Source organism: Tinamus guttatus, unplaced genomic scaffold, assembly GCF_059628265.1.
Source record: "Tinamus guttatus ecotype Peru unplaced genomic scaffold, ASM5962826v1 Tinamus_guttatus_pri_ptg000355l, whole genome shotgun sequence".
NCBI classification, from domain to species: domain Eukaryota; kingdom Metazoa; phylum Chordata; class Aves; order Tinamiformes; family Tinamidae; genus Tinamus; species Tinamus guttatus.
This window is the reverse complement of record NW_028288889.1, coordinates 462,698-486,168: the sequence shown is the minus strand read 5'-3', so window position 1 is coordinate 486,168 and position 23,471 is coordinate 462,698. Positions and strand designations below refer to the sequence as shown.

At 44.5% G+C, this 23,471-nt stretch overlaps 1 protein-coding gene across 2 annotated transcripts in view; it reads left to right on the top strand.

The window, feature by feature from the left end:
- The first annotated feature begins 6,833 nt into the window (after positions 1 to 6,833).
- LOC104569237 (protein patched homolog 1) overlaps positions 6,834 to 23,471 on the top strand; it is a 60,847-nt gene continuing 44,209 nt past the window's right edge. The window contains exons 1-2 of one of the 2 annotated variants that reach the window (XM_088529894.1): positions 6,834 to 7,704; positions 9,227 to 9,419. In XM_088529894.1, coding sequence (XP_088386020.1) covers positions 7,504 to 7,704; positions 9,227 to 9,419 — 394 coding nt within the window. In that variant the 5' untranslated portion in view covers positions 6,834 to 7,503. The remainder of the gene's footprint in view (positions 7,705 to 9,226; positions 9,420 to 23,471) is intronic. The other variant, XM_088529895.1, reaches the window with a different exon arrangement.

Sequence of the window (23,471 nt, the reverse complement as noted above, 5' to 3'; positions counted from 1 at the left end):
ATGCCGGAGCAGCCCCTGCCCTGCCTGGGCAGAGCGCGGAGCCCAGCAACCCAACCAGCCAATCAGGCAGGTGATCACGCGCCGACCACACGCGAGGCCGCCCAATGAGCTGCCTGGTCACGCGCTGGCCGCGTGGCTGCACCTCCCGCCTCTCCTGCTCAGCTCCCCCATCTGCCGAGGAGACACTGCCCCTCACCGGCCCCAGGCTGACTGCAACAAGGTGCTTAGGGAAATAATATAGAATAATATAGAAAACAGGATGATTATACTGTGATTCTTCTCTGGTTTATTCTTCCAGCTATACATAAGTATTTATATTTTACATGATTAAGTGTTTTTGTCTAAATAGCTGCATTAAAGAATGCAGAACCCGGCACTCTTACCACTGCCCTCCTTTTCTGAAATATTCTAGGCAAACCTCATCTATGTCTGTTTTTTCTTTACTTTGTGTCATGTTTCTGGACAGCTCATGTCTAATTATGCTACACTTTCTGAACACATCAGGCACTTTAATGACATGGAGTTCAGAGGACTCAGGTTTGCTGGGTAGGGCAGGAGAAATTAGTGAAATTAAACTGGCAAAAAAAGAGATGATGAATTGTTTGATATTGAACAAGTGAGGATTTTTATAACATATTTCTGATGTTATTTTCTCTGAAACTTCCTAATTTGCACCATCTCACTTCTTTTATTGCTTCTAATTCTTGGTCTATATTACATGCCTCTTTGTAACATGCACATGCACATACTGTGCACCCTGGTCTTCTTCCCTAGCAGGAGAGTTGGCAGTTTTTATGTGATTTTTCTACTGTTCTGCCTCCTAACAGTTTAAATAACATTGCTGTGGCTACATGGCATGGCTAGGCTAGGCAATGTGAATGCTGTCATGTCAGATATGTAGAGTTGGAAACCATTGGAATTTATTGTCAGAAGTTCTGATGAATTTCTCTGGAAATTTTAAATTAAGTTTGAACGTAGTGTTCTGTGGGAAACTGAGAAACCGTGAGAAACTGTGGGAAGCTGTGGGAACAGTGAAAGTTAGGAGTGAGAAACTGTGAAAGTTAGGAATAACAGATTAGCAGATAGAGAAACCTAAAACACAGGCTGGACGCACCGGTCTCTGGTTGGTTACCTGTTGTCCGTTAGCAGGATTGGACCCAGATAGCAATAGAGTCAAGGAATTGGCTGAAGGCAGGGGGAGGGAGCGCGTGGACAGTGTATGCTCACATACTCGGAGAATATATGTTTGGTCTGATGCTCAATAAAATGGCTTCTGGTCCTAAACCTTGAGCCCCTGCTCCTTTCGATGACTCCCACAGTGTTCAACTAGAGTGTGCTGGGTGGGAGGACAGATTAGAGGATTACAACCATGACATTTATGCACTCCCTGCCCCTGCAATCTGTCTCTTGCTTCAGTAATCTAACTCTGTGACTGATCAGTGAGGCTATAATAGTGATGTATGTTTTTCATACACTTTTAAAAAATCCTGTAAAATGTCTTTTCCCCTGTTCTTCCAGCTCTTTAGCATTGGCTTCTTGTAAAGGGGTGATGTTTGTGGCTGCATCGTGTGACCTTGACAGGTCCTGCCTATTGAGATCCAGACCACCCACATGGAGAACAATGAAGCTGCCTAATAGAAATAGGCATGTAATTGTGAACCTTTCCAGCACTTTGCAGAATGGCTGCAACCTAGGAGGGCTATTTTTTTACATTTTTAATTCCTTCAGAGTGGGAGAAAAAAAAAAAAGAGAGAGAGAGCGAAGGAGAGGAGAGAGGGGAAAGGGAAAGGAAGGAAAAGGGAAAAGAAGAAATTGATATCCTATCAAAGCCATCACTGGCACTGAATGAAGTTGCATGCAGCCCCTCGGCACGGCTCCCCCCAAGCAGCTGCAGTGAGGACAGTGATGGTAGGTGCAGCCTGGGCGTCGGCAGGGCCAGGCAGGCAGGAAGGCCCCAGGGCTAAGGTGGAGAGGGCGGAGGAGCCTCCCTGCCAGCGGCCATGGTCCGGCACACCTCGTGTGGGGCTGGGGGCCTCCACTGTGCCCGGGGCCTAGGAGCTGGGCCTGTGAGGGCTCCGTGCAGGCCCAGCTCTGAGAGCCAGGCACGGCCTGGGAATGGGGCGGTGGGGCTCCTCCGGAGGCCGGCACTGGCCCTGTCGCCCGGCCAGCTGTCTCTCACGCTTTGACCTGCAAGGAAAGATGCTTGGGGGAAATTCCACCAATAGGAAGTGGCTCCTGTGGTGACCCTCTGCAGTCCTGCGGAGGGCTGTAAATGGGCCCCTGTCTCAGCATCTTGGCACCTGTGTGAGATGTGGCTCAAACAACCTGCCGTGCTGAAAGCAGAGTCTTCCCAGGGCCAAGCTCTGCAGGGCAAGGTTGAAAGGGAAGGTGCAGTTTGCAGTTCTTTCTCTTAGGGAAAGACAAATAGGGGATCTTAAACGAGGTGCACCAATGAGCCCTTTTACTCTGCAGCTCTGAGTAATGTCCACAGTGAATGGAAGCTGTTGAAAACATATAGGTATAGAGAAAAGGGGTGATAGTCACTTTGTAGCTACAGCAGTGAGATCAGAGGTGTTCCTTAGACTGAGGTGACAATTCCTTGCCAAGAACAGTAGAAGTCGATGGGTTTAAATAGATGAAAATAAGATGAATACCAGCCTCAGTCTCTAGCTCCAAGATAACACTGAGGATACACCTGGAGGCTGGGCTAGCGCTGCTGTGAGCAGTCTCGCCCCTGCTGTTCCCACTGCACTCAGGATCTGAGTGAGGGATGGAGAGTGTTCAATGACATAACTCCCTCTGGCCACATGCCTCTGTCTAAGCATGGGAGGTAGAGCTGGGGGGCCACAGGGGTGGGGAAGTGGGGTCAGATGTTGCAGAGTAGTTAAAAAAAAAAATGTTGGAGTCAACGTGTGTATCTGCCAGTTCCTAACCAGATAGCAATTATCAGTTTCTGTTGGTGGGTCTTTTGCATCCTTTCATCACCAGGCTGATAGGTGTATCTAATTTCTGGTTAGGGCTATTAGAGTCATTGTGCGGAATCCTTTTAAATTGGTTTGCTTTCAAGAGCCAGTAGATATAAAACTGGCAGCTCTCTCTGAATTAAAATGTCTTAAGTGCCTGTTTTTAATCCTTACTTCACACACACATGCACACACACGCACACACTCACACCTTTTATTTTCTTCTGCCTTTGCCACAGTGTATAAAGTCTTATTGAGACATGTAGGCGTGATATGTAAACCGGATTAACAGTATGAAAGAACACGATGAGCCTGAATTGTTTTACTTCCTTTTCATTTCTCACACCTATATCTTTAATAAATTTGTTGCTCCAGTAGTGGGTCAAAGAGATCGTGTCGCTCAATTTGAGCTATATCATTACACTGACTCGGTGTTGTCCAGACTGGTTAAAAATTGTTCAGTGTAAATTTCCCCGTCTGTGCACATTAAAGAACTGCAAGTGGCAGGGCATTTTGACAGGAAAAAAAAAATCTGTTTTGAAGATGACTTTGGTTTATAAAGCTAAAGCCCCTTGCAGTGTATAACGAAGCTGGGGTGTCCTCCAGGTTTGTGAGTGCAAAGGCTGCTGCCACCTCTCTGCTGTGTGCAGCTGGGCGGGTGCCTGAGTTGCCCACCCCAGAGGGACTGCTGGAGGAGTGCAGAGAGCTCAGCGACCCAGGAAACACATTTCTCCCCAGCCCTCCACGCAGGAAAATGCCTGCGCTGCTGCGTCCGTGCCACCGATCCCTCATTTACTCTTTTGTGGTGTGCAGAGCAGCTTTCCATTAAAGGCGATCAGGGGTAATTAGCCGCATTATTTTGACAAATTGGCTTGAGTAAGTCCCTTTCTTGCAGGACTGAGGGCTTGCTCTGTGCCACCGCCTCCTTTCATGGTGCACTGGGGCCGCCGCGCAACGCCGCAGCCGCCCCACAGTGCAGGTGGCCAGCTCCAGACGCCAACCCTGTCTTCGAGAGGACCAGGTATGAAAGAGTTCAGGCTGCAGACAGTTTACCCAACAAGACACTGTCCCTGGCCTGCACCCACAGAGCAAGTCTGAGATGATAGGAAATCTGTGTGATCCTTGCAAGTTGTTGAAGGTAGAAAAAGCCCCTTGGTGTCCAAGAAAAGTTGTGCGCACAGGGCATGCATATCACAGCCAATAGTGCTTACAAATGTAAATAAAGGCAGGTTGATTAGGAACAACATTATCGCCAGGAATGTAGCATGCATGCATCAGCTATGAGGCAAATGGGGGGCAGCCACTGCTCTGACCATCCAAGTGGAGACTTTTACACTGATACTTCTTCCTCAAGGAAGAAGAAAAAAAAAAAAGAGAGAGAGAGAGAGAGAAGAAGAAACAAGGACAATTAGATCCCTGCAGTAATTCATTTCTTGTGTATGTTAAAAAAAATAATCAAAAATATCTCCAGACCTCAGGAAGAGAGAAGAGATTAAGATAGTGCTTGTTAAATTTGAGTCTTCATATTAAGTTTTGGAAGCCAGAGCAAGAACTGATGGACGCTGGGCAAATGTGTGAAGCCCTGAGAAGTAAGCCCAGAAGGCAGGCACGGCACCTCTGATGGCTCCAGGTACTTGAAGGCACAGTCTTCCCCAGTTTGGGAGAGTGATGGGAGGCTGAGATTGGCCGTCAGCCCCTTCCTTCCCCACCTCTCAGCCTTGCCACATCATTAAGTCACAATGAATGGGAGCAAGAGCAGTGGTGCATCACTTCCCAACAAGACGCAAGGCCATTTTCCCAAGCTGAAACTTGAGTAAGAGGTTGTGCGGAAAATCTCGCTGTCAAGAACTGAATGTCCAAAAGGAGACAGAGGAGTCCTAAAACTTTATTTGAATAAAGGGAGAGTCCACCGGGCATATCCCTGTGGGGTCTCTCAAACTGCTGGAGGACGCAGCCCCCCTTTTATCCTAATTTCCCAACCGAGGGAAGCCCTCTCCTTTTCCCCATTGGCCAAGGTACTCAGAAGTTACAGCCTTCCCAGCCCACCTATACCAAACTCCCTGCCTCCCTCCATCTGTTCTCACCTAAGGTCACCTGACTCCTTTGTCCTCCTTGCTGAAGAATGTGGGGGAATTCCCTTATTTCCCTTATTTGTAAAGGCCCCCACCTCTTGGAAGATGCTCTTTTGTCCCACTCACTCATGGCTCCGCTCAGTCTCCCCCCTGCCTTTGTCCTGCTCTTCAGCCAGACTGTGGGGGAATCCCCTTATTGGCGAATACACAAACTTGAGCATTCCGCTCAAGGTGGTTGAGTGCAGCTTAGGTATGGGTTTCAGCCTCCCACTGAAACTAGCCTCCATTTCCACCCTCTCCAGTTTTCTTTCTCTCATGTCGATGTATGTATGTGCATGTGTGTGACAGTCCACTGCCCCAGGAGACAGCCCCTTAAGGAGTGTAGGGCCTGGCTCTCAAAGATGCAGGTTTCCTGGCAATCAAGAGACTAGAAGGAAGCATGGAGAAAATGGTGTGTTGGAAGAGGAAAGCAAAGAGGATCCCACATGGGTGTGTCTGCCCCTGGAAATCCTCTGTCAATGGGTGCCTCTATGTACTTTTCTTTGACAGAGCTTCTGCACCTGTGGCACATAGCCAGCTCCTGCTGGAGGGGTTCCAGGCTTAGGACCAGGGGCAGACCCACCTGAGCCCGGTGTGCACCCACCGCAGGCCTGGAAAAAATCCCCTGCAGGCTGGTGGAATCATATCCAGTCCCCACTGGCTTGGGAGAGGAGCCAGTGCCAGGGAGAGATGGAGAGACCTTGAGACCTCCTCAGGCCCAGCCCAGCTCCTGCTTGCACACTGTGTCTTTGCTTCCTTTTTTTTTTTTCAATGAACACACACCATGCACGCATCCAGCTGTGCTCCTCCACTACTGGCCAGCAGCTCCCCATTCTGGGGCGGCACCGCCTCTCAAACCACAGGCCGAGCGGTTTCTGCACTGCCCTCTGTGGCAGTGAGGAGAGGTTTGCTGGGCCAGGGACGCCCGGCTGTAAGGGCAGCAATTAATGGCTGGTTCTCAATGAACAGAGGCAGGGAGGAGCAGTGCCAAAAATGTAAACAATCACGTATAGTTTAAGAAATGTTTAGCATGGCCAGGCAGTCTGTGTTTCATTATTTTTTACACTAAAACATTAAAATTGGCTTTCCTCGGGTTTCAGTTAAATAATGAACCCTAAGTTGAAACAGGCTAGCTACTGTGTGGCTTTAAATCCCTCAAGTGTTAAGTTTTCATTGTGTTTTTCTAACTAGACAATTATTTTCTTGCAAGAAACTGATCAGAACACACAAGTTTGTGTATTTTTACAAGCCTGGGAATTCGGCTCAGACAGACACCTTTCCCCCTCTTTTTTAAAAAGGAAAAAAAAAAAAGTTTCCGTATGTCGATCACGTCGATCACCAAAAAAGAGCATTTGTTTAAAAGTATCACGGAAGAAAAAAAAAATATTTAAAAGAAAACAAAGAAGAAAAAGGGGGGGATTCCTTAATGGAAGTACTGCATGCAAAGAAGGCTGTCTCTCTTTAAGGCTTCCCCTGAAGTGGGAGATGGGGTAGGGCTGCCTGTCTGGGTGGTCTCTCTACTTTGGTGAGCTGTTGCTAAGCAGCTACTAATAGTCATGTTTGCTGAGTAATTTCTGCCCGGCTAGAGCCAATCGCCACGCAGAAACCCAAGCCATCTGACAACCCCCGGGGGTGGGCTTTCAGATGCCTTTTTTTTTTTTTTTCCCTCTTCTCTCCCTCAGTCGCTCTCTCCTCTTTTACTCTCCCCTCCCCCTCCCCATCCTCCTGCCCCTCATCTAAATGGAGAGAGACCTTTTTTTCTTCATCTCATCTCTGGAGCTGAGATGCTGCAGTTCGGTGTCGCCGAGCATACGCCAGGGGAGAGTACTAGGTAGCCGTCCTTTTGCCACTGCCGCGAGGCAGAGTCCAGAATCCCGCGGCCTGTGGGCAACACCTCGACGCTGAGGCAGGATGGTTCAACGCGGCCAGACAGGGCAGCAGTGGCCCGCCGGGCCGCCGCTGTGCCGCCGCCGTTGAGCGCCGCCGCGGACACCGGCGCCACCGCTTCTCAGAGGCAGCCGCGGCCGCAGGAGACGACTTCGGCGGGCGGCAAGGAGAGAGCGACAGCAGCTGGAGGGGTGGCAAGCCGCTGCCGCTCGCAGCCCGCGCCTGCCCTCCCCCCCTCCCCGTCACTCCCGCCCTCGCTGGATGTGGGGAGCGGCCGCCAGCACGGCGGGGTCCGCGCGCGATGTGGCAATGCGAGGCGCGAAGCGCCACTCGGCCGGATCGGCCGCCGCGGCAGCCGCCGCCCTGGGCCCCGCGTGAGCCGACCGCACAGCAGACTCTGCAGCAGCAGCCACAGCCCGCGGCGGCCAGCAGCGCCGGCAGCCCCCTACTGCGGCCCGCGGTCTCTCGCCACGCTCCCGGCTCCCCAGGCCCCGCCGCGGCGGCGGCAGCACCAGCGGCAGATCCCCCGGCCCGGTGGCAACATGGCCTCGGCCGTTAACGCCTCGGAGCCGGAGACCAGCAGTGGTGCGAGAGGCGGTAGCCGCCCCGGTCGGACGGCGAGGAGCGGCGGCGGGAGGCAGAGATGGACCGGCGGGGACCGGCGCGCCGTAGTGCCCGATCGGGAGTATCTGCAGCGGCCAAGCTACTGCGATGCGGCTTTCGCTTTGGAGCAAATCTCAAAGGTGCATTCTCTCTCCCTCTTCTGGAGATATAGATATGTGCTATTACTATTATTATTATTCTTTCAGTGGGACAGGGTGGTTTTATCATGAAAGTAGACAGAGGAGATGGAAACGAAACAGCCACCAATAAAATGCTGGGAGAGGAGAGAGGGAAAAAAAAAGAGAGGGATGTCTGTGACTTTTTTTCGTGCAGGAGAGAGTGCCCTCCTTCACTTCCTTGCATATGCTTTCCCTGGCGTGTGTTTGTGCTGTGGGAGAGTAGTTTTCTCGTTAAATCGCCCTGAGACAATCTCCCTTACTTTCCCCCCGAGGGGGAGGCATTTGAAGCTCGTGTTCTCGTTTTCCTTATTCCTCTGTTTCCCTCCATCCCCACGTAGTGCCTCGCGGCTTCATTAACGCCGCTCTCTGCAGAAAAGGGGTGAAAACGAGCGGCTGCTTTCTTGGCAAAAGTTGTGCTTTTTTTTGAAGCTCTCCACCGAGTGCCGAAAATACGACTCCCTAAGGAGGAGGGTGTATGTCCCAGAACAGAGAGAATCTGTAACGTTTACTCACAGCAGCCGGAGAAAAAGTGAAAGCTGTAAACAAATTGCCACCTTCAATCACGATGCAGGTAGTGCCGCCGCTGCCGTTATTGGTAGCAGGGAGCTGCCGGCTGTGCGGGGCGGCCCCGCCAGTCAAAAAATGCTCAAAGTAAACAACGTCGAGACGTTGCCTTTCTTCGGAGATCATTGCATTTCAGGGAGCAAGCTTCTAGGCCTTGTAAGAAGGGGAAAGGCAAAAAAAAAATCTATGTGGCTGCCCTCTTCCGTTCACAAATAGTGTTGTAACTTACAGATGGCTGCTCTACTTCCTAATTCAGATCACATAGCATCTCCAGAACTCTATGGAAATGAATTACTTAAGATCCTACAGCACTGCTCACCACGTGGATTCTGCGTTCACTACAAAGATGGTGCTAAGAGCTGGGAAAGGGGGAAACAGTAACAAATTGCTACAAAGTAGCTTTCCTTCGCTACTGACACCCTCAATCAGTCCTTTAGAGGGCTAACAAGAACAGGAAAGGGGACAGGACAACCCATCCTGGCAGTGGGGACCTGGGCACAAGGGGACAGTTATCAGTTGGCTTAGGCAGGAGCACATGCTGCCTGCCTCATACACTGCTTTCAGGGAGTGATGTAAACCCAGGCCCATGTGCAGATCTGGGAATAGGATGGTCACCAGCAGATTCACATGTCTTAGCCTAGGGCAGCATTTATGGTAGTTGCAAGGTGCCTGATAGAGCTGTGGTGTAAAGGCAATTCACCAAGAATATACTTTAAACCTCCAAGTTTGTTGCATTATAGCCCTTACTCCAGGGGGGCCTGTGAGATCTGCATTTACATGTAAATATCAGTTCTGCTTGTGCTAGTGCTTTTGGGGAAGGGCTTTTCCCATATGCCCCCCTCAAAATAGTTAATATGCATCTCACCTGTGTTTGTGCCTGCCCCAGTCTTTTGACTATTAACCTCTCCTTCCTTTGTAGGGGAAAGCAACGGGAAAGAAAGTATCACTGTGGCTGCGAGCAAAGTTTCAGAGACTATTATTTAAACTGGGCTGTTATATTCAAAAAAACTGTGGAAAAATTTTGGTGGTCGGCCTCCTGATATTTGGGGCTTTTGCTGTAGGATTAAGGGCAGCTAACCTGGAGACCAACATGGAGGAACTGTGGGTAGAAGGTAAGTCCAGGCCGCCCCCCTTTCCCTCCATCACCTCTTCTGCCTCCGGTGCCTGGTGAGAGAGGCTGAGCGTTGGGGGCCTCAATGTGTGAGTGCGTATATAGGTGTATATGTGTGTATAAAAGCGGTTCTCCGTGCAGGGGAGGGGGAAGGCCCCCACAGCGGCAGACACCGTGTGTATATTAGGGCGAGGTGGCCGGCAGCTACTACCTCCCCGCCCGTGTGGCGGGGGCGTGCGGTGTGCCTGGTCCGGCGCTCCCAGCCACAGTACTTTGCCCTTCTGCGGGCGGGCGTGGTGCCGCCGGCGCCACCTCTCTCCGCCATTTTGGGAGTATGCGCGCTCCCGCGGCGGGAGGAGAGGGTGGGGTATGCGTCTGTGGTGTGTGGTCCTTTTGTCTTTCAAAAAGAGAGAGAGACCGAGAGAGAGAATGAGCGTGGTGAGGTGAAGCCTGGCCTGACCCGACCCAGCCGTTTGGTGGGCTGCGGTGGTGCAGCGGGTGGCCGTGGGCACCGGCCTGGGTTGGGGGAAGGAAGCGTTCTCCAGACCAGCTGTTGGGTAAAGGAAAGGTGATTGTACGTAGAGGTTGAGGGGGTGCATGTTTCCTTCCGAAATAGCTGCCCCAAAACATGCATCAGAGCAGCACAGTGCTTGTGGCATGGCTCATAGGATATTGGTGGGAGGGTTCAACCCCTCCCCTGGATGGGTTGTAGCATATAGGACCAAATTTCATCCTTGTAGATGCCAGCCATATTTGGGTTCATATGAAGTTCAAGGGTCATTTAGTGAGTATTTTTTTTTCTTTCTGTTTTAGAAAAAGATGAATGATGTGTTACTAACTAGATTTTTCAGTACGTGTAGTTCTGGAACCTAAATACAATGAGAATGCCCCCCCCCCCCCCCAGTCCAGGGAAACGGCAAGGACTGTAGGAGCTCATCCATAGTCAAGAGATGTGTGTTCAGAAACCACCTGCCATTAGGTGTTATGTACCTTAATTACTAATGCAAACAACTGTGAATATTTTTTTTCTTCACTTCTTTCCACCCCCCCCCTTTTTTTGTGAGGTTTCCTTGTAGCAAAGATTCTTTTGTCAATATTTGCCCCCCCCCTTTTTTTTTAAAGTGTTTGGTAAACAATATTTTATTGCAGTTTAATTTGGCACTCTTCCCTGATGTTTATGTGTATGTCCAGACATACACATAAACTGCTTGATTAATGTGTTGGCAACTCATGTGTGACTGGCCCAGCAATAAAAATGCATTTCTTAAGGAAAATTATGCTTTGCAAAAATAGCTATTTAGTTCAGTTACAGCATACCCCTCATGTCATTATTGCTTCATGGGGGCAGGGGGGAATTTCCTAGTATAGACCCTAGTTGAAATGAGTTCTTATGGCCAAGACTAACTCATAATGCAGTTAGTTGTCAGAGTTGACCTATCTAATTTCACATTCATTGAGTTTAGTTTTTATAACAAAAGTTAAATAATGTAAATATTTAAACTCTGCATTTAGAAACTTCTATGTCTAGACTGCAAAAAAATGTTTAGCAAATGAAGATGAAAGAAAATATTCTGAAACTATTTTAATTTCTGGTCTTCCCAGACTAGCACTATGTAACCATAAACACAAAAGGGCTTGCTAATTTGTATTTTCTCAGTGGTAACTATGTAAATATTCTGGTCATGAATAAGTGGTTTAAACCTAATATAGAGCAATCGCATACTTCTCTGGCTAAAGTATAGGCAGAAGAGGTGCAAAGTGAGAATTTGAGATGGAAAAAGCATAGAAAGAGGTGGTATGGAAAATGCTGTTCTTCCTATGCATAAGTAGAAAGCAGTGACCAAATTTTTATTTTTCTGTGCATGTATATGCCTAACTCATAAGCTTATTATTTTAAGTATACACTTTCAAAGCTGTTATACTAAGGAACCCTTTAGATCAAACTTTCATTTAATATAAGCAGTGACTAAATTGCACTGTCTATTAGACTAGATCTCTTATTTTGTTTTTATATTTTGTTCAAGCTAAGAGTTTGACTGGACTAAGCAATATTGGCCAAATATGGTAACTAACTTGAAATGTATTTCAAGTAACGGTTGCAATAAAATGAGTTTTGCTTTATTACTAAAGCTTTTTACAATGATTACTGCTGAATAAATTGTCAATATTTATATAAAGAGACTGGTTTTATATGGTGTATTTTTAAATACCGTGGAGCATAATATAGCACTGAAGTTTTCTAGAAGTAAACGATCGCACTAAAACCATAACAAAAGTAATTAAAAATAGTGAAGGTTGAATGAGTTTTAAGACCATCCACATTCCAAGATAAATGAGTAGTAGTTTGGGCCTGAAGCTATTATGGCTAAAATATTTACACAAGAAGTTCAGACCTCTTCCCACTTTGCGCTGGGTCTGGTAGCTAAACCTTGAAAGCAAGAAAAAAACAGATCTCCAAAGCTTCACCTCTCAACCTTGCAAGGAGTTGCCTTAGCCCAGTGTCCCAGGTAGAGAGAGGTGAGAGATATTCATGGTCCAGATGGAGTTGTTCAGGTGTCATTCCTGATCCCTGCTCAACTCATCAATGCTAGACTCTGTGCTTTATACCCTTAGGGAAGGACTATGTGACTGTGTTATGGTCATGGGGTAGAGTGATGGGCAAGTAATGAGTTAACAACTGAAACCATTGAAGTGCAGGAACTCTGCCAAGGTGGCAGAAAAGTGATGGAGAGACTTTGGGTACTCTCTACTCTTCCTCACCAACAAAGGGAAGTGGGAAGTCTTGTGGAGGCAGGGGGGTCTCGCTTCCTTAAAATCAAATACCCAACTCACTAAAGAATTGAGACACTTGCAAAACATTTGATAATGGACAAAAACTTACCTGAAGATGCTGGGGTGACCACATTGTGTGGATGACCACAGTGCAGTCACATACTCCTTCCCTAAGGGTATAAAAGACAGAGTCTAGCACTGAGTTGAGCAGGGATCGGAAGCAACACCTGACCAACTCCTCCAGCTGGACCATGAGTATCTCTCCCCTCCCCTTAACTGGGATGCTAGGCTAAGGTAACTCCTTGCAAGGTTGAGAGCCTCCTGTACACTCAGGGTGAAGAAATGCTATACCATTTTCCAGAACAAGCAGTGTATTCCACTTAGTTGTGCTAATTGCCAACTGTTAATTACTAATTGATAAGCCCATCCTTATAACAATTGTGCCAGGTAATGGTGGATGTTGTTATCACACAGATCTTGCACTGGTGAGTAAAAGAAACTAGCTGAAGCCCAGTGGTTGTTGCCCTCTAGATTATTTTACTGTCTCCTTTAACAAGATGGCACAACAAACTGCTGCTCAAAGAAGATAATTTTGTGGCTCCAGAGAGGATTCTGTTGGAATGTGGAAGTTGAGATTTGACTGCTTGAACGGCATTGATTGGAGCAGATCATAAAGGCAGAGATGCTTCAGTCTTGTTCCTTGTTACTTCATTTCATGTCGCTGTTGTCTGAAAAGCGGCTTCGCTGTCTGGTGTGCAATGAGCCAATAATTACACATGCAGGAGAGAGATTTGCTCCTTTATTTTGGAGTTGTGCAAGGCCGGGTGCTCGGAGCTTTCCCACAAATCAAGCACACGCTCCTGACTTTCCAAACCGTATTTGCATACTCAGTAATCATCCCAAGCACATCCCTCTTGCACTGATTGGTTAGTAATTTGCATACAATTATATTTTTTCTTACTCATTTTGTCCACTATTGTACATGCTCAGGGGGAGGATCTTCACCTGGGCAAGGGTCTTTTTAACCCATGGGTGTGTTTTTTAGTATTATAATGAAGGCAGTTCACTTAAGGATACATAGAAACCTTGGGTTTTCCTGCCAAGCTTACAATGTGTGAAAAAATATTCTAATTTTAATGAGCAACTTCAAGTTGCCCTTGGTTAAAGGATGCTAACTGCCTGCTCTGTCTGGTCTGCTGCTAAGTGTCCTCGTGTCCTACCAAGATACAGGGGAGATCTGTTCTACTTAGGTTTAAACAATGTGAATCATCCTAATCCTGCAACACCACCATTGTCTTTTTTCTTTTTTTTTTCTCTCCTCTCTCTCACTCTGTTCTTCCTTTTTCTATAAGAGGTTAAAGGTCATGTTGCTTCCTACTTCCTTTCTTGCCTTCTGCAGTTTTTGCACCAGCTACAGCTCAGTTGAATCTTTCCTCGTACCAGCTTCCTTCACAAAGCTAACCAAGGTCTTAATATGCAGAGCCTCTTCTTTAATTCAATTTGAAGCAAAAAGGTAAAGGTGGATGATACGGGTAGGGACAGGACAGACTGGAGGAAAGGAAAATGTCTTGGTAACAACATTAAGTTTAGCTATTAATAGAGGAGCAGAAGTTCAGTACCCCTACTGTTGTTGTTAACCTGTATTAAAATTTATTAATCTACCTGTGCAACATATGAATCAGATGAAGATGAGGAAAGTGTGCAAATGTTTCAGGAAACAGTGTTATTTCCATAGATTCTCAGTTGGCATAACCCGTCAAGATTAAGTGCAAGTGGAAGGTAAAAGCGCTTGCAAGTTCTGCCTAATGCTTTCAGTTAAGGGTGACAGAGGGTGACAGAGCACTGGAACAGACTGCCCAGAGAGGTTGTGGAGTCTCCTTCTCTGGAGATCTTCAAAACCCGCTTGGATGCAGTCCTGTGCCACGTGCTCTAGGTGACCCTGCGTGTGCAGGGGGGTTGGACTAGATGACCTCTAGAGGTCCCTTCCAACCTTAAGCATTCTATGATTCTATGATTAACTTTACGCTAGTATTGTTTGGAACAACAAGAAAGTAGTGGAACAGATCTCTATGGATTTGTTGTTTCAAAGGGACAAATATATGCGAGTGGGCTAGAGTAGCATGTTTGGTTTCAATACAGTTAGCAAGAATTGTCCCAGCTGGTAATAATTTGGTTCTTTCCATACCCTTTCCCCAAGTTTGTTCGCAGTAGCAGAGTTGTACTATTTAAGGTGTTCTTGTCTTTGCATCACTACATTAACGCAGAGTATATGGCAGAAGAGCAGAAATTACTCTGCTGATGAATTGAACGGAGGTGGCATGTCAGTGGGCTGTGTGACAGTCTGGGGAATCTGGCAAAGTCTGTCTCTGCATTTTGTGACTACTGGCCCTGCTAGGGAGCAGAGGAGGGAAGAGGGATTTAGCTCCAAAGGAATGCAAAAAGCTTTTTTTTTTTTTTAAAAAAAAGCTTTTTTAGCATTGATAAATGGCTAGCAGCTGGTTTATAATACTGCCTTTTACAAATATTGAAGTTGATGTAATTGAATTGCAAGTGGTAGATGACACCAAATCCATTATATTGTAGGGATCAGGTGACATGAGAGCTGATATACCATATTGTGTCCCTCAACATGCGTTTAAGGGTTCATTGAAAGGTTTTGTTTATCTGGAAAACTTCCAAGTCCACTGTTTTATTTGAATAAATTGTGACTTACTTTCCCATTCATGAGACAACATAGTAGCAGTGGTGTTCCCATATGACAGCCAAAGAATGGTAATCCATTGAAGCTGAACTCCCTTTGTTTCCACATATGCTAAGAAAAGATGTGTAAAGGATTTTTACTTATATGGACACATAATAGTCATCTCTTAAAGGCCAGCTATTAAATTGAAAATTATTGGGGATCAAACTGTCAATTTTCATCTTGACAGTTATCCACATCACTAAAATTACTAGAAGTAATTTTTTTTCAGAACTTCTTTTCAGAGAAGAGAAGCCAATGGTCCAGTGAGTATGGAGAACAAACCACCAGCTCTGTTTAGATACAGCCTGCTCATGACAAGGTTGATATATATTTTCCAATGTATGAACTTTACAACAATTTAAAATTCCTCATTCGTCTTTGAGTTTTTACACAATGAAGGTATTACATGTGACCATTCTTTGGTCATTGAGAAGTTAAAGGGTGAAATTCTGAAGTCATAGAAGACAATGGCATAACTTGGAATGACATTAGCATAGCCAGGCCTTTGCCCAGCATTTGTACAAAACCATGCCAGGCAATACAGGCTAGGTTCCCACCTTGTACTGATTTTGGGATTGGTAAGAGGAAGACCTCATTCCACAAAACTGGCACCCCTCCTGTGCTCTAAATGCATAGTAGCATGATTCCTGTTTTCCTTTCAAAATTCAGAGAAGTTTAATTTTCTGGGACTTCAAGTAAATTAATCTTTATTATTATCTCCAAACTTAACGCCCTGTGGCTACTCTCTGTGCCAGACCGTGCCTTATATATACTTTTGCTAGTCATAAACAAGGTGAGAGGGTGTTTTTGCAGCACTGGAGAGCTTGGAGATTTCTGTGTAGGAATCCAGGAGTAAAATAGTATGGTTGAAAGCCACATTATTTTCCTGTTGGTCCCTCTATGCCACTGCTGCTGAGGAGGTACAGAGGGAATGTAGGTAAGGTCCACTCAGCAGTATGTATGGCTCCTGCTGGAGTAGTGGTGCCATGTAAAGATGCTAGTGAGTACTGAGGTCTGTTACTGGCTCCTGTTACCTGTTAAGTGGTGTTTTTTTTTTTTTTTTTTTTTTTTTTTTAACCAGATTGGGTCAGTCTTTCTCATTATTCCTCAGCAGTCACCAGGCTCAGACAAGAATTAACTCTGAAAGCAATGGTAGTTCAAAATTGTTTTCAACAGAGTACATTAAGGAAAGCGCTAACTCCTCACCCCGGCTCTATTTTCATGATTTGTTTTTTTTCTGTGGGAAAAGATGGTCTAAGCCTTGTTATTAAATAGTATTTGTGGTGGCTCCCCAGAAAGTAGTAATACTATACAGTGTATGCACATAATGGTTCTTGACCACTCAACAGATTTAAAGAATATTACACGCAAGTAGATGTTTTACACATAACTGTTAGGAGACATCAAATATGACAGCTTCCAGATATATGAACCAATCCCTTTGTTTAGGTTATGCACCACAGCTGATGTCTAGAGTGCTGACAGAGCAAAGCGATGGGAGATTTGTCTGGTTTCCACAATGCTATGTTTGTGTTTCATTTGAATTTATCCTTTAAAGCTGATCTCCCTATAAGCTGTTAGAGCTGTGTCCACTAGGATGCTAGTTTTAATGTTTCTACCCTTCCCCAGGGGTCAGTGTTAGGGCCTGTCCTCTTTAATATCTTTATTGACGATCTAGATGAGAGGATTGAGTGCCCCCTCAGCAAGTTTGCAGATGACACCAAGCTGGGAGGAAGAGTTGATCTGCTTGAGGGTGGGAAAGCTCTGCAGAGGGATTTGGGCAGGCTGGATCGATGGGCTGAGGCCAACTGTATGAGGTTCAACAAGGCCAAGTGCCAGGCCCTGCACTTTGGTCACAACAACTCCATGCAACGCTACAGGGTTGGGGCAGAGTGGCTGGAGAGCTGCATGGCAGAAAAGGATCTGGGGGTTTGGTTCGACAGCCGGCTGCACGAGCCAGCAGTGTGCCCAGGTGGCCAAGAAGACCAAGGGCATCCTGGCTTGTATCAGGAACAGTGTAGCCAGCAGGACCAGGGAAGTGATCATCCCCCTGTACTCGGCCCTGGTGAGGCCGCACCTCGAATACTGTGTTCAGTTTTGGGCCCCTCACTGCAAGAAGGACATGGAGGCACTGGACCGTGTCCAAAGAAGGGCAGCAAAGCTGGCGAAGGGGCTGGAGCACAAACCTTATGAGGAGCAGCTGAGGGAGCTGTGGTTACGTAGTCTGGAGAAGAGAAGGCTCTGGGGAGATCTTATTGCTCTCTACAACTATGTGAAAGGAAGCTGTAGTGAGGCGGGGGTTCATCTCTTCTCCAGAATAACTACTGATAGGACAGGAGGAAATGGCCTCAAGTTGCGCCAGGGAGGTTCACGTTAGACATTAGGAAGAATTTCTACACAGAAAGAGTGGTGAAGCATTGGAACAGGCTGCCCAGGGAAGTGGTGGAGTCACTGTCCCTGGCAGTGTTCAAGAAACATGTAGATGAGGCACTTAGGTACCTGGTTTAGCAGGTGTGGTGTTGAACAGTTTACGTTTGGACTCTATGGTCTTGAAGGTCCTTTCCAACCGTAATGATTCTATGATTCTATGCAAGTACTTTCCTTCTGGTGTTTAATGAAATATGCTCTCATCTTGACGCTCATTGACTTTTATGCATGACTCCTGTTAACATAACAGTGAATTATGCACTTCAGTCTATGATCACTCAGGTAAAACTGCTTGTAAAGTTTTATGCTCCACAGCTAGCTATATTAGATTATTCTGATTTGTTAAAGTACTGTTTTGGTTATAGACATTGCACTATTGTTGCTTGTCTGGCTTTTTTTCTCCCGCGTGTAGAATAATGTTCAATCTTCCAGCCGTTGCGTAGTGTGTTTTCTCTCTCTAGATAAAGATGTGGATATACATGGTGCTGGCTGATCTTTTGGGAGTTCAGCAGGAGCTCAAGTGTGGAATTCTACTGAGCAGTCCATTATTCTTTGTCTACCTTGTGTGATTATAGCTGTGCATATATATTTCTTAATCTTCCTTTTTATCTTTAATACATCTTTTGTTCCCTTTTTCTCTAATCTCTCCAGTCTTGTACTGTGCAGGAGGTCTTTCCTCCTGTGTGTTGGTAACTATCTGGGAAACCAGAAGAAAACCATAAGAAAACAGTAAACCTGCTTAATGGCTAAGTGACAGTTCTGCAGTAAGAAGTGTAGTCTCCAGTCAAAGTTCAGAAAGATGCACAGCTTTCACGATTACTGATAGATACTACATAAGTTTCTACTGTTGATGCTTTACTTTGGAGCAGGTTCCTGAGATGGTGCCTCACAGGACAGCCCAGTGATATGAAGTATAATTTCTCTGCACTGAAAATGTGTAATATCTTAAAATAGCCATTTTATTTCTCTGTCTATGCATCAAGAAGAAGAATGGGAAAAATGTTTTGCTCCTGTTTTGCATGATCTATGTTATTTTATTGTTCCAATTGAAATATGCTAAATATGACTGATGAAGGACAGAATAAGCTATGTTCATCCTTGATGTTCATCTAGTGATATTGATTTGGAATGATGTTGGCCCATTGTGTATTGCAGGGTTTGACTAGAAATAGGAGGAGTAGGAAAAGCAAGGAAAAATGCTGAATTTAGAATTTCCAAATATCATATATTTCTCTCGTATAAACCTATTATACAGGTTTGTTAATTCTATAAACTTATTTTTTTTCCTCTTATAGGAAGTTTAATATCCATAAATACAATTTACTGCTATTGTTTTTTTCTGTTATTTTTTCCCCAGCATCACTTCAGTTGCTGTAAATGTCCTGAATTTGGGAGTAGTATTTTTTTGAGATAAAAGGCCTTTATAGAAACTGCTGACCATGTAATACGTATTGATGTGTAGATGATTTTAATTTTGTTTTTTTTTTTTTTAAATGAATGTCTTGACTTTAACTTCTGTTTGATTTTGTGAAAGCTTAGTTATTTCAGTCCTTGAGAAAAATATGTAAGAGGCAAGGGAATGAGGAAAACCATAACCTGACTCCTACAAAGGTGTTGCTCCTTTAGAGAACTCCATTCCAGCTTCAAATACACAAGTTATCATTGCATATTTGAAGCATCTGTATATTGCTTACATGCAAGAAAAAGCTGATATTTTAAGACACATGTACAGTGTTTAACACCCATATACCTGAAGTTGGAATTGAGCCCTTGAACTGGAATATAGTCTTCATTTATTATCAGTAAGATAAATTAAAAAACAGCCAAACAGCCTTCTTTTGTTTCTGCTTTTCAGTCAGTAACCAAAAGGTAAGAGCAACAAACTAAAATGAGCACTGTTAAGTCAACTTGTATGATTCCCCCCCCCCCCAAAAAAAAAAAATCCTAAAGGCTTCTAGCCCTTAGCTCAGGGATCCTGCCCACAAATGCTAGATGTATTACACAGTCAAGTGTTGCAATGTAAATCATGTTCTGTGCCATGAGAGCAGGGTGGTCCATCTGCTATTTAAAGAGAAGGAAAAAAACAACAACAACAAAAAAAAAACCAAAAAAAAACTACTGTGTGTGGGGGTGGGAGAAATCCATGCGCTCTGAAATAAGCACAGTAGTTGTACTGTTTTTTTTTTTTTTTTTTGGCCGCACAGACAGTATTTTGGAGCTGAAAGCACAGATAAATTAATACTTTGGACTGGCAAATAATAACTGAAACTGAGATACTAGAGAGCAAGATGTGGCTTGGCTGAGGCTGCTTAATTTAGTCAAACAAGAATGCAATATGCAAAATATTAGAGAAAAACAAAACTTTTCACTTTATTGTGAGCAGCAGTCTCGTGCACATGGACACAGAATGGGAAGTAGGATGGCAGAGGCATAGGGCTCTCCTTGACCTCACATTGTAATGGAAAAACTTGATATGTTACTGCACCTTCTGGATATAAACACTGCAGAGATGTTCTTGTTTTAATTAAATATCTTTTGGTGTATATTAAGAATGAATTACCTTCCAATGTGTTTATCTTTGTCAGAGTCAGTAGGGGATATAGGAGGCTTATTTGCACATTTTTCAGTCTTGTATATGAACATGTAATTTAATAACATGTAAAGTAGTTGAAAGGAGATTCCACAAATTTGAACTAAAAGGAAATTGTCAAAGGTGATGTAGTAATCAAATGTATCTCTGACAAATCTCTGAGAAGCTGTAGCTTCTTTAGGTGTGTATAGAGGGGAAAGAAGTTATAGCTATTTAAATACAGTTTATTATGTACAAATTCCTATAAGGAATGCAGTCCAAATGCAGATCTTGGTGTAGTCTCCTCAGTGAGATAGCTTTAAGAAAAATAAGCTTTAGGAACTCTCTTAACCTCTCCGTTCCCACTGACAGTATGATAATATAATAAAATCCACCCATTGCAACTTTAAATTCTTCTTCTATAATGGCAAAAAAGTGTAGAGTTTACTAAAAATATATGTTTTCCTGGATGGTGTTTCTTCTGCATTTGTTCTGACTGTCCACTTGAGCATGATTTTGATTTCACTTAAAATCATGTTACTCTACTGACTTTTTGAGGGGAAGTTATAAAAGAAGCTCTTGCTGTTTAGAAACCAATGCTCTTTAAGAGGCAAATAATAGAAAATATGATATTCTGGTGCCAGTTATTAAGTTTGAGAAACAAAACAAAAAAGTTTACTATGACTTCTAACTGTAGATAAAAGCTAGCTACTTGAGATAATTGTGATCAGGCCTAAACATCTATTAACTGTTCTTTCTAGAGATTTGGGAAAATAGGATGACCTATTTTAAGTAGGCTACAGTTTCACATGGCTTGCAAAAGAAATCTTTCTCCCTTTTTGTTTCCCAGGCCAATTGATTTATCATTTTGCTTGCAAGCAGACTTAGAATGTTAGGGCAGGGACACACTCTTTTCTCGTAACTTTTTTGTTGCGTATGGAAACCAGTTGACTTGAATAAACTTTTCTGTGGTCTGAATGAAGCCAGCAATGTGGAAAAATCTTGCCATTCAGAGGTGTCTGAATGTACATTTCAGCCACACAGTAAGCTGTATTGGTAGGCAGTGGACTGCTAAACACAACCATTTTTTTCCCAGCAGTTAGACAGGTGATAGGCATAATTAGCACAGTGTAGGCTATACATATGGTAATGTTAAGTGTGTAAATGCCAGCTGCGGTATAAAATTTATGTCAGGGTCGACAGGGCTGTGTGAAAGTATTGTGTTACAGCTGCAGGTCAGTCTCCATTGCTTTTACTCCCTTTTCTCTTGTTGGTGAATGTGCTAAGCAGAAGAGAAAAACAGAAATATAACAGATAAGGTTTTGATTGAACAGCCTGGTTCTGTGCAAGAGGGACAGCTCTCAGAGAGAGAGGGGAAAAAATCACTCAAACTACACACACACACACACACACAAAAGTCCTCCTCTTTCACTATAGATGTTGTTTTGCATCACAGCCTACAAATGTGTTGCTGTCTCTGAGCTTTGTTATTATGACTAGGGGAGGGGAATCTTTGAGAGGAAAGGTAAAGAGTTTGCTAAGTGTGCTTTAAGGAACAAAACCGAACTTGAATTCAGCTTCTCCTTACTGTATTCCAACCCCTATTTTATTTTAACATCTCTGTTACTTATTGCACTTAAGAGGACTGGGAATTAAAAAGTCTTGAAGGTGACAGAATTGAATGTTATAAAATCTCAACAGTGCAACAATCTTTAAACTGCATGACCAGTTTTAGAATAAGTGTCAAAAGTTCCTCTGTAGTTTTGTGTGGGTTGCTACACTTATTTCCCAGGTTCCTCCTATCTCTTAAACTACTAAGTTCTTTATAAATTAAAAATGACTAATACAGGTTTCTTGTTTTAACGGAACACAGTGTTGAAGTGTACACATATTTTTCCAACAGCTGATGGGGAAATCTGTAAATCTCTGTTGCTGTCAAGTGTTCATTTATATATTTCACATTTGCAACTTTTTTCTTTTGTATTTTTTGTAGTCAGCTATAAGAAGTGGTGGTGTTGACAGACTATAGTTCACACCACACTGAACTTGTGATGAAACTTCCTCACAGCCACAGGGGGTCTTTATGAAACAACCCCTAATCCAGCTAATCCTGATTGCAACAAAATCATGAAAGTGGTTTCCAGTGATGTGTGTTTCCCCACACAGATGCAGCGAGAAGGAACAGTGCTGGAAATAAATCAGTGCCGCATGATGCTCCTCACAGGCTGGGGGACCCTCCATGTGAAGCCGGGGCTATCCATTGTGTTCAGCCCCATGCGGCCTCAAGTGGGAAGCCAGTGAAAGGCAGCTGGGCTGCGTGCAAGTGGGGCCAGCAGCCCTGCAGAATGCTGGTGAGGGAGCCCAGGTTAATGTTATGCAGCAGGCCAAATGCTCCGCTCTGTTAGAGCACTGCACTGTCAGCCCTTGTCTTGGGGGGCTTCAGGTGGTCTCTGCCAATTGCAGGGAACTCGGGTTAATAAAGTCGATGGCAGCTTGTGTGTGCTCTCCACCAGCAGCACATCTCCTCTTCCTCCAGCTTAGTGTGTTCTGTGTTTAAAGGGAGAACAGACTGTTTTTGCAAAGTGGGAGTATTTGTGGAAAAGTAAAACTGTCTAAATGGTCAAGCTACTGTAATCAGAAAGAAATGATTGTTTTGTGGGATTGGTTTGTTCATTCGTTTAACTTTCTTTTCCAGTCCTTTGTGTTTTAGAATAAACTTGGCCATGTGGTCACACGCTTGGTGCATCTGACAGAAATTTCTGAGTGCATTCTGCACAAAGCCAAATGTGCTCATTACCGCTTGGTGCAATTAGTGAGCAAACTATGAATAATGGGCCTCTTGACAGGCAAAGCACTGTCTTGGGAGATGGTGGCCAGTAAGAAATATTGAGATGGAGGGAGTTGCAACAGGCAGCAGGTTTGGTGTTGGGGAAGAGAGGTGGGGGTGTTGACCTGACCTGATTGTGGCCAACAGTGAGAACAGTTCTGCTTCAGTGCAAAGCCATTCAGAAGGAAGCTGCTTAGGCAACAACAGATGATACAGCAAGCAGCTGGTAGGGAACACTTGAAAGAAATTGTACACTGTTACATAACATGTTCATTCCTTTCATTTTTTTTTCTATATGTTAGTTTTGCTGCCTCCTAAAAGCTCAGTTCAGGAAATGGTATCCCCTAAAAGGTTCTGGATGAAGAGTTCATTCTGACTGTTTTCTGTTTATTTTAAAAAAAAAAGTGTATTCAAATTTTGTGCTACTTCATGTACAGATTATATTTGTACTATCCTAGGAGTACAGGTGAAAAGACTTAAAAATGTGGCTTTTAACCACACAGGGGAAAAAAAAAATACATATTTGAGGAAAGGGCACTGAGAGGTTAAACAAAAAGTTGGGTCTAGAGGAAAGCTGACTGCTGTGGAACAACACAGCAAATTGTTTTCAACATATTACCCCACAGAAGCTCTTAATCAAGTTAAAGTAACTGAAAACAGTTATATTCAACTGTTTTAAAAACATCAGGTTTAGACCTGGAAGCCCTTTATATAC